This window comes from Trematomus bernacchii, unplaced genomic scaffold, assembly GCF_902827165.1.
Source record: "Trematomus bernacchii unplaced genomic scaffold, fTreBer1.1, whole genome shotgun sequence".
Lineage (NCBI taxonomy): Eukaryota > Metazoa > Chordata > Actinopteri > Perciformes > Nototheniidae > Trematomus > Trematomus bernacchii.
Window position 1 is genome coordinate 8,695,856 of NW_022987313.1, and position 15,529 is coordinate 8,711,384.

At 40.0% G+C, this 15,529-nt stretch overlaps 2 protein-coding genes across 3 annotated transcripts; one reads left to right on the forward strand and one right to left on the reverse strand.

Moving 5' to 3' along the window:
- Positions 1-571: 571 nt before the first annotated feature.
- fam161b (FAM161 centrosomal protein B) lies at positions 572-6,378 on the reverse strand. Of its 2 annotated transcripts, none has more exons than XM_034124994.1 (9): positions 6,270-6,378; positions 5,103-5,325; positions 4,513-5,030; positions 3,708-4,018; positions 2,019-2,137; positions 1,756-1,923; positions 1,538-1,637; positions 1,301-1,455; positions 572-1,055 (listed from the first exon to the last, which is right to left on the reverse strand). In XM_034124994.1, the coding sequence occupies exons 2-9, from the start codon at positions 5,312-5,314 to the stop codon at positions 974-976; spliced, it is 1,665 nt and encodes a 554-aa protein (XP_033980885.1). In that variant the 5' UTR covers positions 5,315-5,325; positions 6,270-6,378; the 3' UTR covers positions 572-973. The 2 variants fall into 2 exon arrangements, with proteins under 2 accessions (XP_033980885.1, XP_033980895.1); XM_034125004.1 differs by having other exon boundaries at positions 6,097-6,284.
- A 34-nt stretch (positions 6,379-6,412) lies between these two features.
- Positions 6,413-15,287, forward strand: coq6 (coenzyme Q6 monooxygenase). Its single transcript, XM_034125014.1, has 12 exons — positions 6,413-6,809; positions 7,068-7,202; positions 8,431-8,489; positions 10,269-10,395; positions 11,598-11,728; positions 11,814-11,921; positions 12,149-12,211; positions 12,318-12,425; positions 13,052-13,254; positions 13,943-14,058; positions 14,406-14,572; positions 15,158-15,287. The coding sequence occupies exons 1-12, from the start codon at positions 6,608-6,610 to the stop codon at positions 15,185-15,187; spliced, it is 1,449 nt and encodes a 482-aa protein (XP_033980905.1). The 5' UTR covers positions 6,413-6,607; the 3' UTR covers positions 15,188-15,287.
- Positions 15,288-15,529: the final 242 nt, after the last annotated feature.

Below are 15,529 nucleotides of genomic sequence, written 5' to 3' on the forward strand. Positions count from 1 at the left end.
ACATTGCCTTCATACGTGACACAGTGGCCTACAGAAAGTAACCATATGGTATGTACTGGTCTCCATGACTACGTTTTAATTATAATTATACAGTATACATTTTGCAGACATTCCCATGTGGTTCGTCAGTAAAAAATTATTCCTACAAATTCCTGGAAGTCTGCTGTCTAAGCACAAGCTGCAGTGGAGGGCAGTGTGCAAATGTATTTGATGTGGGTCTATGGGCTGGGAGCGGAGCACTGAACTGGTCATTGTGAAGGCAGATGCACAGTCAGCGCTGTTTGTTTAGCTACACTGTGGCTGGAGAAATAACTGGGAACTTTACCCCAACCATCCCAGAAAGACCCATGTCAGATGCTAAGTGTCCTTACAGGACCTGACAGATTTAAAGACACACATTTATTAAAAAAAATAATAATTTAAACTGAAATACAACTTGGAGCCAAAGAGATTACATTTCTCATGGAAAAAGTATAATCATTTTTGTATGGCTATCAGAAGAATCTTTATTTTAGAGTGGGTAAAACACAAGTTAGTGTGTTTAGTTTCACAGACAAAGTGGTATCAACTGGTGTCCCCATTTTGTTTTGATCAGTTTATTCTGGTGACCAAGTGCTCATCATCCTCTCAATTACAGTGTTCATATTCGTAGCATAATTTGTCATAAAATTAAAAAAATGTATCTGCTTGACATATAATGGAGATCATACAGACAAAGTATACTTAAAGCATATATAATACTAATTTCTTATAAACATACACAGTTCTTTTAAACTACTCTTCCAGCTGTAATCCCTAACAGTCATGATTGTAAAATCCAGATGTTTTGTCATTTCATAATTTGTAGTTGCACATCCTAAACTATCAAATGCTCGGTGCCGATAGTTAACCGTAACATAAATCATGTTTGAGGACAGTGTTGTTTTGTAGCGGAGAGGCCATAAAAAACGCTTTGCCGCCTTGACCTTTTTGATCATGGCATTTCTTCCACTTTGGACTTCACGCTCTTCTCCTCCACATCTTCAATTTTCTCCCCGTCGTCTACATTTTCCTCCCTAAATCAGACATGTTGGGTTAGAAAATGGCTGTATGGTAATTACATTGAACTTTTACTTGGCTTCAGTATGGGTCTTTCTTCACTAAAGACTGCAGAGCAAGCTTAGAAAATTATGTAATGCAATATGACCAAACCACAAGAAGTCCTTGGCTCCCAAGCACTAGTGCTATTCGTGATTTTACCGGAAAAAGTGGTATTACATAGTGAATGAACAAAACTTGCTAAAATACTCCCTCTGCATACCTGCTGGGAATGTCTTCCTCCGTGCTGCAGTTCTCGTCTGAATCCTCCTCAGATATAGATGCTACTTCTCCATTTTCCTCAACAAATTGCTCCTTTAAACCAGCTGTCTTCAGCGTGTTCCTGTATGTCTGCTCTGCGTGAGCCTTCGCATTTTTCTGTCAGTAAAAGAAACTCAAAGTTACGCTTGAGGGGAACATCATTCACAACGTGATGTGATCTTCTCAGTTTGTAACTCACCTGTTTGACCTGTTCGAACAGATAAGGCCGTTCGCTAACTCGTGCCTTCATGTCCCGTAACTCCTTCATGTAGTCTCTCATCCTTTGTTGGTCAGCCTCTCTTCATGAAAGAGAAGATTATAGTTTGAGCTCCTGCGGCAGGCTCGTGTGGTTGTTGTGATGCGAGTTGCAAAGGTTGAACATTTGGAGAAGAACGGGCTCACTTGACCAGTACTCACCGATGGTGCTGAAGTTTGTCATTAAAGACTTCTTTCAAGCTCTCGTGTGGGTCCAGCAGCTTGGCATGGAGAGTGATAGTCTTCTTCATGGCCTGCGACCTCATTTGGTGCTTCCTCAACCACTCGGCACTCTCTTCATTCTTGCTATCCCTTATCTCCATTGACTTTCTGTGAAGGTCAGAGGATGGACCTATTTAGTGTGTAGAACCAAGAGGAATACAAGTATAACATTCCAAAGAAATATAAAAAATAATCCAAGTCACCTGATGGCCATGCAGCGCTTCCTTGCAGCATCTGTGATATATGTGGGGAGTGTGTCTGCAGACAGGGATGTTAAGGCCCCAAGTGACTTGCTTCTGCTGATATTACTTTTTGTAGGTAGCTGTGAAGTAGAAACATTTTCATTTGTTAGCTGAAATAGAAGCCAATATATTAGTTTACCACATATCATCAGTGTGTAGACTGCAGTCAGATGCATTTATGAAGGCCTTGATATAGACATGCCAAATCAGAGAGACTGACAATGCCTGGCAAAAACAATACATCGTTTGAGAGGGAAATTCTAACCATATCAATTATATTAAATGTCTTTCTTTTTCCTCTTTACTTCATTATGTTTTTGTTTCAACAATTACTGCATGAACTATCAATACAGTAAATGTCATCAACATTCACAGAACATGTCAAAGATTAATTAGTGACATGTCTTTAAGATTACACAGTTTGGTGCTAATGTCTATGATATTCAAAATAAATAGAGTTGTGTTTTCAGAGTCTCTTTGTTTTGGCCTATGTGATGTTAATCTACAAATAATGTGACTGAAGTAGCTTTTTTAAGTGCCACACTCAAAACATTGGTAAGTACTATGTGGCAAGTATATATATAGTATTAGTCAAATCAGAGGAATTTGCCCAAAAATGATTGGCATAGCTCATATAAAAAGATCTCTGGTAATTGTATAATTTTGGGCAGAGTGATAAATTATATGAAAGGATGGCAGGAAGGAACTTTCACTGATCACAAAGTTCCTTCTACCACTTTGGATTAGTGTAAATTACTGTTATTCTTATGCAATTACTCCACCCAGACACATTTCTAGGAACATGCACTGTATAGGGATGGTCTTGGTGAAATGGGGACAAGTCTAAAAAAGAAAAGCTTGAGTTGAACTTGATAAATTATGAGGTGAAGAAGTAAAAATATCACTGAATATTCCCTTTGTAAAGAGGACCCACTGAACATATTTTAAATAGCTCTCTTGTTCCACAACTGAGGGGACTGGTCTGAACGGGAATAACACATAGCCCCACAAGAACTTAACCAATGCAATACATCTTTAACCATCAAACAAGGACACAGAATAGAGAGTCATATGTGACCAGGTCAAAGTTATTTGTCACATTTTATGACATAAAAACGTCTTTGAGGGACGGTAGGAAGACACAATAAAGTGTTGTACAGTTGGCAAAACGGTTCTCTTGTTCCCATTAGGCTTTTATATAAACGAGCAAGGGTTTAGGTAATGAGTTTGTCATCTAGAACATGTGAAGCTTTAATTAAAAAAAAAAAAGGGAAGGGTATGACAAAGTGGTGGGTGGATGTGTCTTGAGCCATGCATCGAACAGAGAAATGTAAAACTAAAATGTTTAGCCATCTGGGCCTGGTGCGTTGGAGTCCTTGATGTCTTCTTATGTAATTCCTCGAGAGATACTGGCCCTTAAAGACATTTATGTAATATTTTTGCAAAAGTTATTAATTAGTCTCAGACCTACCTACCATAGATTGACAGGGGATTATTGAAATGCGGATAAAAACTTCAAAGCAAAAGATTAAAAACAATAGAGACTGAAAAATTAAGCCCATATTCTTAACCGAAACAAGTTAAAATAGGCAAATAAAACAATTATAACATATTCTTAAAATGGTGTCTGTGGTAAATGATATGTTTTACCTGTGATTTTTCAGGGCTGGTCCTACTTTGCCTTGCAGGGAGAGCTGATGTCCTCAGAAAGAAGGGCTGACATTTGATCATATCTTTACTCTGAGATTTTCTCAGCCCTTCTGTCTGCAAGGCTTTGTGCAGCCTGCTGAAGTCAGGGACACGCTGGAGGATTTTTGGCTGGAAGCTGGGTCTCTCATCCAGAAAACCCAACTTTTCTTTCCTGTTGCGCTCAGCGGTGCGGAGTTTGGGGCTGCCTGACACAGTACGATTCTCATGTGGCACTGCCGTCTGAGTGGGGACTTGTCTGCCAAGCTCCTGGTCTGCACGGAATTACAGTGAGGTGATGCAGAAGAGTAAGTCATGTCACTCAACAGTATAGTAATAATAATAATAATACATGGTATTTTTATAGCACTTTTCCTAATGCTCAAAGACGCTTAGTGTATCAGATATACTGTATGCATCCAATATAACATTATATAAACAACATAAACAATTATTCTCTTAATAATAAATGTCATAACTTTGCTTTTGTTTTGTAAAGGCTACAGAGAAGCCAACATTGGTACATTTTGGTTTAAATATGAATAGGGCTGACTGTGACCATGAATTAAAAAGTGAAATGGGAAAGACACATTTTCAGCAACTTCTTTGAGACAAATTTAGATCATACACAATTTATCTATGAATTCATGAACAAAACAAGTAAAACAACATGGGTTTGAATGTTGTCTAATGCTTATAAAAAGGCTTAGTTTCTACAGGGCATATGCTACTGTATACTATGAATTTTGATGAATCAAGGAAGACCCACCTTTCAGCCGTGAATCAGACGGGTCTTTGACCTCTTTGTGAGGAGGTTTCCTTACAGCAGCAGCCTTGGTTTTCTGATCTTCTGTGTCTTGGTTTATCAACGCTATTAGCTTCTCCCTTTTCTCTTTTTCTTTCTCCTGGAAGCTGAAAGGTATTTGACTAGAGAGCCAGAAGTCCCTCCTGTGCTCAAGGCCCTGCTTCCTCTCCTTCTCCTTCAGCTCCATCATCTCCTGATAGAGGGGCTGGATGACGTGGCTGGGCACTGGGCGAGCGCAGAACTTCCTTTGACACTCAGCCGTGGCCTCATCTTCTCTCATCTCTTGTGTTGTTTTAGATACAGCAAACCGTTCACACTGTGTCCCAGCAGGAGCCAGCCTGGAAGCCCTGACTGAACCGTTCTTCCAGTTTGAAGATAGACAGGCTGGAGAAAATGACTTCTCTGATTGTCTGAGATGGTTCAATGTCTCTTTGCCTGAGGTCAGGGCAGAGGTAGAGGAAGATTTCCTCATTCCCAAATGTCTGAAAAAGGTATTTGAGAAAATAAATGTATTAAAATGATGACTAAATATAAAATACATTTAGGAAACCTACTTGGCCTGATGCTTGATTTCATTTCTTGACTCTGGGTCCACATCTGTTGACAGCAGAGAGTTCTGATGAATCCTCCTCTCAAGCTCCTCTTTCTGTCTCCTTTGTGTCTCCTGCAGCTGCTGCCTGAGGGTCTCACTCAGGGCCTTCAGATGCTGCTTGAGCATTAACTCTGATCTGAGTCCATCTTCCAGCAAGGTCTCCAACTTTGGCATATTTCTGAGAGCTGTGACATGAAAATAAGGAGTTGTTTACTTCTGTTAACTAATCATTGTTCTGTTTGAGTTAGGGTTTAAATGCGTAGTCCATTGATCTATTTGTCTATCAAAAGAAATTGACAAAAAATCCCAACAAAAAGTTGAACACATTAACATTACTCACTCAGTTATCATTTTTCAATTATTTGATCTCTGGGCATTTTCTTATATTGAACAGTTGAACTACATTTTAAATAAGAGCAGAAATTTAACAGAAAGATTTTTTTTTTTTTTTAAAGGACTTAAGATAATTTAAGTAATATTCTTGTGCAATAACAAAAACAGTCCTTGGTTTCAGCTTCTTAAATGTGAATATATTTGGGTGCTAGATATAAGTGTTTATTGGTTTTTCTGGGATGTTGTAATTGGCATTTTCAATATTTCCTCACAATGTTCAACATAAAATATTAAATGTATCTAATACATTTTTCGAAATGGTTAAATTAAGTTAATTATTATAGCAAAATCTTTATTTTTTACAACTATTTTTTACAGGTCTCAACGTCTCAACTCACATGAGACCTGCTGACAACTCCACCTCCAGTGTGGTAATGGGTTACCGTGGTAACCAGATCGTTGCGCTCTCAACCTAGGTCTGGCAGTAATATAATATAAAGTCGATTTAGTAGCTTTCCCTAAGTTACATTACTAAACGTATTTACTAAAACACTTATATGCTAAGCTTCGTTCTATTTATAAAAATATTGTTAAATAAATACAAGTAATAATCATATGCCAACCTGCTAAAAGACGAGTTTTAGGAAGTGTTTCTCGGCGTATTCTTCCAAACGTAACTTTGAGCAAGCTAACGTCTACGTTATATATCCGCTAAAAACACTCACTGCAGCTTATTCGCTAAGCTAAAGAGGACTGTTGTTGAAATAAAGAGTAAAACTATATATATTAACTACACCTGAGAGAAAACAAGTATCTTCTCCAACACACTCTACTCAGTTTTGGTAGCATTAGCACTGTTTGTGGACAGAAGCAGAAACGACGGCGGCCGCGACAGTCATACGTCTACGTGACAGACGTCTTCTGTGATTGGACACAAACCCCGGAAGTGCTTCTACTGTCCATGTCAACAAAAACATGGCTGGGTTACAGAAGAAGGGACACAGCTGCTGTTATTAGGACAAATTCCAGGGGAAACATCCGTCCGATTTTCATATGAAAGTATCCAGACTTCAAAGTTGTCCTCCTGTTTTTTGCGGGGCTTGTTCCATGTGAAGACAGAGTAAAGACAGAATCATGCACAAGCTCTCAAGGGCAACGCTGTCCCTAAACGGACTTGGTCGGTGTTTAATTGCAGAAAAGTATGTATCTGCTATAAAAATCACCAGCAGAGGATTTGTGTGTGCAGAACATAGGGACGAGTCTGGCAAAAATGAGGTTTATGATGTTATTATTTCCGGGGGAGGACTGGTTGGATCTGCAATGGCATGTTCCTTGGGTGAGTGACATATTTATTCATGCAAACCTGCACTACATAAGATAAACCCATAGAAACGTTTGTGTATTAGTCTTAAAGCTACTAAATACTAACTAAATTATGCAAAAGGGGAATAAACAGTCTTCTACAATGTTTTTTACACTCGCAACTTAAATATATGTTATTCTTACTGTATCAACACTGCTGAGATCTAAACACTGTATCAACACTGCTGAGATCCATTTATGTGCTTCCAATTGTATACATGTTTTTTGCCAGGCATGGATCCCAACTTGGAGGGTAAGAAGATTCTTCTCCTTGAAGCTGGCAACAAGAAAGTGATGGACAAGGTCCCAGACACCTACAGCACTAGAGTCAGCTCCATCAGTCCAGGCTCCGCCTCCTTCCTCACTGGTAAAGTATATACTTAAACAACCTGGCACAAACAAAAATGAACATGTCTTATACTATTTTTGGATTATGTTCATTTTTAAAGGCGTTGTACTTTTGAAAAGACAAATTCATCACAGACAGAAAATAAATCAAAAAGTTATTTCTTTTGGGATTACCTCCCTTCCTGTGAGAAATTAAATGGCTCCCACAGCGTAATCAAGGGATCAGACACTGTCCAGTCACCCAAGCTTAGCAGGGATCATACCTGTTCCTCCCTGGGCTTGATGGATTTGTCTGTGAAACATTTTCTAAGTCTTAAATTTGCCACAGTGGATCTAGAATCCATAGAAATAGCTAAACATTACCCATAGACGGTGCATCTAGTTATTAACCATATGATAGTTAAAAAGTACGGAGCAGATTCATTTTGTAATTTTCCGCAGTGTTTAGATCAATTAGATCATTTCCTCTGCTACCCCAAAAACAAACAAATACAGATAAACATTTATAATAATAATAATATTACTTTGGGTAAATTAATTTGATTGTTTGAAACATGAGTTCATCCACATTTATCATGCTTCATGTCTTAATTGTTTAAGGTCAGTTTATGTTTATTGTAAAGCACAGGGTTGCACAATGAAATGCAGTTATAGTCCCTTCATGCTAAATAACAAAAACAAAAAAATAGCATGAAACAAAACAAAAATAACAACCATACATTATCATGCATTACGCTGCACCATTGTATTTTTGTAACAGATAATATATGCACAGGTGCCAATGAGAAACAAACACACTTGAGCTTTGCTCTACATCTCAAATAACCTCCTTGACCCTGTTTAACCCGTTTATCTGATCAAAGATTTTGCCAATTAAATGTCAAGAGAGAATTTTATAAGAATGCAGTGGTGTGTGGTCATGAAGTTATTGGAAATGTTGTGCTTTGCTGTGACCTCGATGCCTCCCAATGGTGCCTGTGCAAAAATTAAAAGGCAACAACTTGTAGCAGTAACTTTAAACAATGATTTACATTCTTATTCTATTCTATTTTAGGTAATTCCAGAGTCTTTTTTAAATGGATTGGCATTAAGTCATATGCACTTGACTTCCACTGAGATATGTTACATTCATCCAAATCATCATTTTTGATTGATTACAATTATTTGCAATACATACTACTTTAGGTATACATTGTTACTTTCAATTAGTGTTGTAATTGTTCTGAAATGTGTTTCTGCACACACAGGTATTGGAGCATGGGATCACATCACACAGATGAGGTGCAAACCCTATAAAAAGATGCAGGTATGTTGAAATATTGCATCACAATGTTTTAGTACTGTAACTCACATTTATGTGGTTAAAAGTTCAGAGAAAACAAACAAAAATAACTAAAGCCAACTTTAATATGGAGCATCTTCCAGAAACCTCCTGTTACACAATTTGAGTTATTCTTCACATGTCCTCCAGACTTTCTAGTTTTAAGAATACTGTATGTATTTCTGTCAACCATCAATCACAGCACCATACAATTTGTGGGGAGAAAAATCTGTGACACTCGGCTTCTACTCATTCATCTAGCTTAATGAACAAGCAACACAATACTGTATCATATAATCATGTGTATGGTATGTAATTGTTCACATAAAAATGTCTGGAAGCAGGGGTTTCATGTAACATGCATTTTGTTCATACCTTCATGCAATTTATGCCTTAGTTTTGAGCAGCTTGGCAGGATCTGTGGCAAGAGCAATGCCAAAGAACACAAAGTATATTTATAAAAAAATCAAAAAGAACTTTTCCTGGCATATTCGAAGTACTGGAGTTTGACCGTGCAAGTTTTATTTATTAAAGCCATGTTTTCAATGAAGGATAAATCATTTTAACGTCCCCAAATTGGTAGTCACTCCCCACATCTTATAATTACGAAGATTCATGTGAACAACGGGAAAAAGATGAAAGATTAGGAGAGCGGTTGTTTGCTGCAAAGTGAACCCGCTTTACGGCTCTGGGTGCAGGCTCAGTCGCTCTTGTAAGATGTGGTCGGTGTGAACCGAACACCCGACCGCAGGGTTTCTCTCTGGGCCTAAGATGTCATCATGCAGTGCCTTACAGTGATTATGGTAGTATACCTCTCCCATTATACCTTCACTCTGCTACCACTGCTTTGGCTTGTTTGCCGATTGAATCTCAGTCATATACATTTCACTGGAAAGTTCCAAGTAACATTCTTTCCATTCAGTAAAATGCTCATCCACGTTAAATGTCCAGTAAGCATTGAGGGTTTAGATTGGAAACACAAGGCAAACACAGTTTTCTTCCATTAAAGCATCATTTTGGCTACTTTATTCTCTATAAAGTTGTGAGTAGGTTTATTCTTTGAATGGTGAAGTATGTAGTAACGCATTCTTACCCCAAAGCTGCATCATTTCACCCAGCACTAAACAAAACCAAAACATTTTTGGGCTGGTCTCCATAAATCTTTCTTTCTAACCACTTATCACAAGTTGCAAACCCACTGCCATTAGTGGTTTTCTGTAGGGTATGTCCCCCCTACTTTATGGCAAGTTGGAAAAAAGCAGTGCAGCAGCATATTACTGCAAAATGAAGGGTTTTGTCACCATAGTTACAACCCAGGAGAGGATTAACCTTGTACAAACACTTTTCACCCCCACATGTTTAAGTCAAACAGTACTTTCAGGGTTGGAATTAGAGTAACCTAAAACTATATCTCATTCTGCCGCTTTCGGTTGCGGATAAATATTGACTCCCTCTTTATGTTCACAAACACGCATTGGTTATTTGTGTTTCCAAGAAAATGTTTTCTAAAAATCCACATCACAAAATGTCATTTAGTCTTCTACCTCAGAGAGCTGCATTAAGCTGAAGGCAGCCGAGCAGCCGGAGGGTGTTGGTGACCCTCATGGCTCTGGGTTGATGTCTGTAGGCTGTGCCAACCTTAGACAGCAGCTAACAACTTTGATGTGTTCAGCTCAATGAAGCTGCACTTCTCTGCCCAGCTATAGCATTATAGCATTTAAGGATAGAGTTGTAGACCACAGGCATAATGAGTCTCTCATTTAGGTTTGGGACGCCTGCTCAGATGCCCTGATCACATTCGATAAGGACAACCTGGAGGACGAGATGGCATACATCGTGGAGAACGACATCGCTGTGGCTGCTTTAACTAAACAGCTGGACAGCCTTTCTGGTAAGCACAGCAGTTATGATTAAAACATGAAGCCCCACACAGTAAGCAGCAGTGCTCTGTACGACCTTTTGATTCCTGTTCCATCTGCCTAATGGATGCTGAGTCTGGCAGCTAATGCAGCCACATTTATTCCATCCTTCCCCCAGGTTTGTTTATTTGTACTCTCTCCTGGTGACTGTTTTTAAAGACGAGTTAAGCCCATGGAGCCGTTTATGTTTTTCCTGCAATTTCAATCAAACCCTCACATTTTGGGAACTGCCGGGCCCCGTCACCCTCTGAGGACACGTGAAGTGGTCCAGTGACCTATTTAAAGTTGCCATGTGCTCCCAAACTTCACCACCTCTTAAGACACCAAAGCCCTGACAGTGTATGGTGCTGTAATGCTGTTGACATTAGACCAACTTTTGTGAGGTTCGCAAATAAAACTTTGCTCTGCTACGTGTTTGACAGTTAAAGTGACATATTTATAAAACAGTTTTCAACATTTTGCACCAAACAACGGATGTGTGGTTACGGCACGTTTTTGCCTCATGTGCCTTCCACTGTGCCTGCTTCTCTCTCTCCTCCCATTTTAGCCGTGGTGTTGTTACGCTCAAGATGCAGTACATGAAAAGTGTGCACCACGACAGCTGGTTTCAATGTAACCCTGCTCTTCATCCCCTGGAAACCCACACTTGACATTAGCGCTCAGAAACCAGTAGCAGATCTGTGCATGGGTCCCACTCCAAGTCGGCACGAGGCAGCGTAACTCGGGGTCCTTTCATGTTTGGGTTGACCTGCTGCTGATATTTTAGGAAGAGTGCAAAATCCAAAAAGCAGGCAGCATGTGCAAAGTGTGGCCTGGTGTTTTTGTAGATAAACACTATTAGTTAGGGCAATGTGGCAGGCCAAGACCATTAGGGAGATTGTCAAATGTCAACTTTTTCGGCTACTGTGTGCCAGGGAGGAAAACCAATTATGTTTTATGAAGTGGTTTATAGATCTCCCACTGCTTTGGCTGCAGAAAAGAGCATCCTCTCGTTTTGGACATAGAAAGTAGTAAAGCACTGATTTAGTGTGATGCTACAAACACACAACTGAAGATTGATCCTCTTGTTGTGAGAGCCACACCAGTTGCCATTTTTATTTTTAAGAACCACTGCTTTGTTTTTCTTTTCTGTCGCCTTTGTAGTCACCACGTTTATGTCCTTGTTGTTTGTCAGATAACGTGCGAGTTCAGTACAGGTCCAAGGTGGTGAAGTACGCGTGGCCGATGCCCCACCAGACAGCTGACTCCATCCCATGGGTCAAGGTCACGTTGGCCAGCGGAGAGACGGTTCAGACCAAGCTGTTGGTTAGTTTAATCCCATCAACACAAACTATAAGTCTGCATTTCTTTAAGCCTTTTTTGTTTTTGACTTTTGCTCATCTGTTTTCAGATCGGTGCAGACGGACCAAACTCAATGGTGCGCCGGGCCCTGGGGATAGTCACAGTCAAGTGGAATTATGACCAATCAGCTGTGGTCGCTGTGCTGAATCTATCAGAGGTGAGCATCACATTCAACCCATACTCCCCACAATTTATATCCATAAAAGATACACTCTTAAGCAATAAGTGTTTTTTTTATGATAGTAATTTTAATGTCAAATCCATCCAGAAGTACCCTTTGTAATATCTTGTGCAAGATATGTAATTAGAAATGTGTGCCATACAATGCAATGCCACAATACTTCAGTATGATATTTAATTAAATCTGATTTATGTGTTGTACAGCCCACAGAGAACAATGTCGCATGGCAGCGGTTCCTCCCAACTGGACCCATTGCAATGTTACCGGTAATATATCTGCATTATTTACTGCAGTATTTGTTTCTACTCGAAGTCTCCTCGGGTCTCATAAGTATTTGATAACTCTTCACTGACCCCGCTCTGTGCGCTGCAGCTGTCGGACACAGAGAGCTCTCTGGTGTGGTCGACCAGCCATTGGCTCGCAGAGGAGCTGCTGGAGCTGGATGAGGAGAGCTTTGTCGACGCTATCAACTCTGCCTTTGTGAGTCATGCCTTGTTACCATTAAACTGCTGATGTTGTGTTCATAGACAGTCTAGAAGATATTGCAACATCTGTATTTGTGCTACATGTGGCAGGGATTCTCCATAGACCCACTTAAGTGTTGAGCTGTTTTTCTGTGACTCATACAAACAATGCTGTCATTGTTTGGCCCAAAAGTTATACAATACTAATATTTCACTAAGAGAATGGCATACCTATCCATTTTTCTTGTGTTTGGAGAAACTCCTTTTTCCCAAGCTGGCTATTTTTACTGGGCCTGCTGATGGACGGGGTCACCACGGTTGAGTCACGTTCGGTTTCAGGCCTGGTTTGCTAATTAAACCTGTGGTTTCCCAGTGTCGACCATTACTGCATGGAATGTTTTTCAAACAGAGCTAATTCAACTGCATAGCCAGGCCGGCATCTTCTTTTAATTAGCCCAGCTCTCAAAGCCCTGCCAAACCAGTTAGTTAGGGAGGGGGAAAAGAGCACTTTCGCTGGCCTGGACTTCAGCTTTACTCCTATGTCAGCTAATTTATTTGACCACTCAAAGGGATAATGTCTGTTTTGTCTCTCTTCTGGTCGTTATTCATTCTGTGTGAATATGTCTCTGTCTGTTTGTGCAGTGGAGTAATGAGAACCAGTCGGAGCTGATTGAGACGGCCGGCTCTCTGTTCCGCAGCGCCCTGTCTGTCTTAATGCCGTCCGCAGGTTCACCTCGACAGCTTCCCCCCAGTGTGGCGGGGATCAGCCCGAAGTCCAGGGTCATGTTTCCTCTGGGCATCGGTCATGCCTCAGAGTACATCAGGCACCGCGTAGCTCTCATTGGGTAAGATAGCCATAAGGAAAGTAATGTTCTGCACATTTTGTAAGTCAAATACTGTTAAAAAGAAGTCCTGAATATCAGATTTATATGAGTATGCATAGGAGTTGTTCATTGTTTTCTCTACTAATCATTAAGGAATGTAACTTCTTATGCTATTGTACTTTAATACAATTTGTGATACATGTACTTTACTTTAGTCTTTTTAGTTTTCTGTTACTTTAAATTTATACTTTCAATGCAAATAATCTTAGTTAATTACCACAAAATATACCCCACATTATAAATAATGATGTTTAATAATGGATTCAGCTACCAGGCAGTATATAAAGTTGTTTTAATTAGCTCCACGTAACTAGCCGCAACATTAGTGATGCTAACATATCAATTCATCAATAATTATAATCCAGTGAATCAACTGAATAATTATATTATTCTGAATGGGCCACTCTGCGTAATGAGTACTTTTACTTTGCTATTTCTAAGTATATTTTGATACAGAAGTGCATATTTTTACTTAAGCAACAGTATCTTTTCCTTCCAGTATTTTTACATTGTGGTTTTGCTACTTTTTTTTTAAGTAAGAGATATGATCTGTTCTCCATCACTGGTTTTTCTCCCCGGGTTGAGGAATGACACGTTTTGGCGCAGTGCATAAAATAGCCCTCTGTAAGGGATATGTTTGTCTTTGCAGGGATGCAGCCCATCGTGTCCATCCTCTGGCGGGTCAGGGAGCCAACCTAGGCTTTGGGGATGTGGCTTGCCTCACAAAGCGCCTGAGCCAGGCAGCCTTTGACGGGAAGGACTTGGGTCAGTGAGAACTCTAAACAGACACAAGCGCTGCAAACCATAGTGGTTTCCCCTAAGCTCTTTTCCATAGCCCCAACTCAAATGCATGCTGTTGATCCAAATTATAAAAAGCAACAGCTTTTCCGGCAACATTTTATTTGATGTTTTTTTGTCTCTTCATTCTGCCAAGAACTCTATGTAAGTTGGGTTTTGAAAAAAAATGAAATGCTGTTATGAGAAATATTTTTCCACTGTTCCTTTCCCTGAAGTCAAAGCAGCACCAGTGTTTTGAGTTCATGCAGAAAACATATGACAGACAGACACAAGCTTATACTATGTCTTCATATTCTCTTTGTTTGTTTGTGCAGGAGCAATACAGCACCTGTTAGAATATGAAACTGAACGCCAGCGGAAAAATCTTCCCATGATGGCCGCCATCGACCTGATGAAGCGCCTTTACTCCACTAACGCCGCTCCCGTGGTTCTCCTACGCACCTTTGGTCTGCAGGCCACCAACATGATCCCAACGCTAAAAGTAAGCTCCTCTCTTCTAGCTTCTAAATCCAAACATATGTTCCCACACATTCCAGTGGACCTGGCTATCTCACAGATAATATAAACCACCTGAACTCCGCCTCCAACCTGACCCCACCCTCCACCCTCTTTTTCTGATTACACGGAGCTTTACTTTAAAGCTAAAAGCTTACTAGCGGTGTCTATAATTTCCAGGGTTCAGAACCTACTACTATGGCATCTAAGTTTAGCCCCAAATTTAGTTTTACCAAAAGTGTGTGGGTGGGGTGCTGGGCTGGCCCTCGGGCAGCGGACAGCGGTGTTGGCTTGTGTTTTCACACCCCTTTTATTACCGACCACTCATGTGAAATGACTTTATTCCCTACTAAGTGATTCAGACCAACACAACTGTAACCGGCTGTAAAGGCAGTTCACCATGGAGGCACAAAAGTTAAACGTGACTTTTTTCCATATTAAATGTTGAGAGTTTGCTGGTTTACAGGTCTTGTTTAGAGGCCAGCAGTGCCACGCACTTGTTACAGGCTTTTTGTACGCGTGACTCAAAGGTTACGGAGTTTCTGAGTACATGTCTTTTTTTCCTCTACAGGAGCAGATCATGTCATTTGCAAGCAAGTGATGCATTCGTTTTCAGTGGATCTTTAAAGATTGTAAGTTTCAGAGGCTGTAAAATGTGTGAATGTAGAAAGAATTAAATACTAAGATATATTTTAACCGTTGTGATTGTCTTCTTTCTTGTCTTTGCTTTGGTGCTAAATTAACCCACATCTACAACACTACATTGCAGCTGGCCTGAGCACATCGAAACATGTCAATGCTAGTGTACAGAAAGCAGAAGAATGGCAGAGTAGACTTTAATAGCTGTTTATTTCATTGCGTTATCACTCATTTTCCTCATATTGAGCAGCCCTAATGAAGAGCTACATTCTCGGATGAAGGTAACAGTATTGAGAATGAATAG

Coding starts and splice junctions, on each gene's coding strand:
- fam161b (XM_034124994.1), bottom strand. CDS start 5,314: ATGCCAAAGTTGGAGACCTTGCTGGAAGATGGACTCAGATCAGAGTTA. Junction 2,138..3,707: donor CCAGCCCTGAAAAATCACAG/GTAAAACATATC, acceptor TCTACTTCACAG/CTACCTACAAAAAGTAATAT. Junction 1,056..1,300: donor GAGGAAGACATTCCCAGCAG/GTATGCAGAGGG, acceptor TGTCTGATTTAG/GGAGGAAAATGTAGACGACG.
- coq6 (XM_034125014.1), top strand. CDS start 6,608: ATGCACAAGCTCTCAAGGGCAACGCTGTCCCTAAACGGACTTGGTCGG. Junction 10,396..11,597: donor ACAGCTGGACAGCCTTTCTG/GTAAGCACAGCA, acceptor GTTGTTTGTCAG/ATAACGTGCGAGTTCAGTAC. Junction 14,573..15,157: donor ACATGATCCCAACGCTAAAA/GTAAGCTCCTCT, acceptor TTTCCTCTACAG/GAGCAGATCATGTCATTTGC.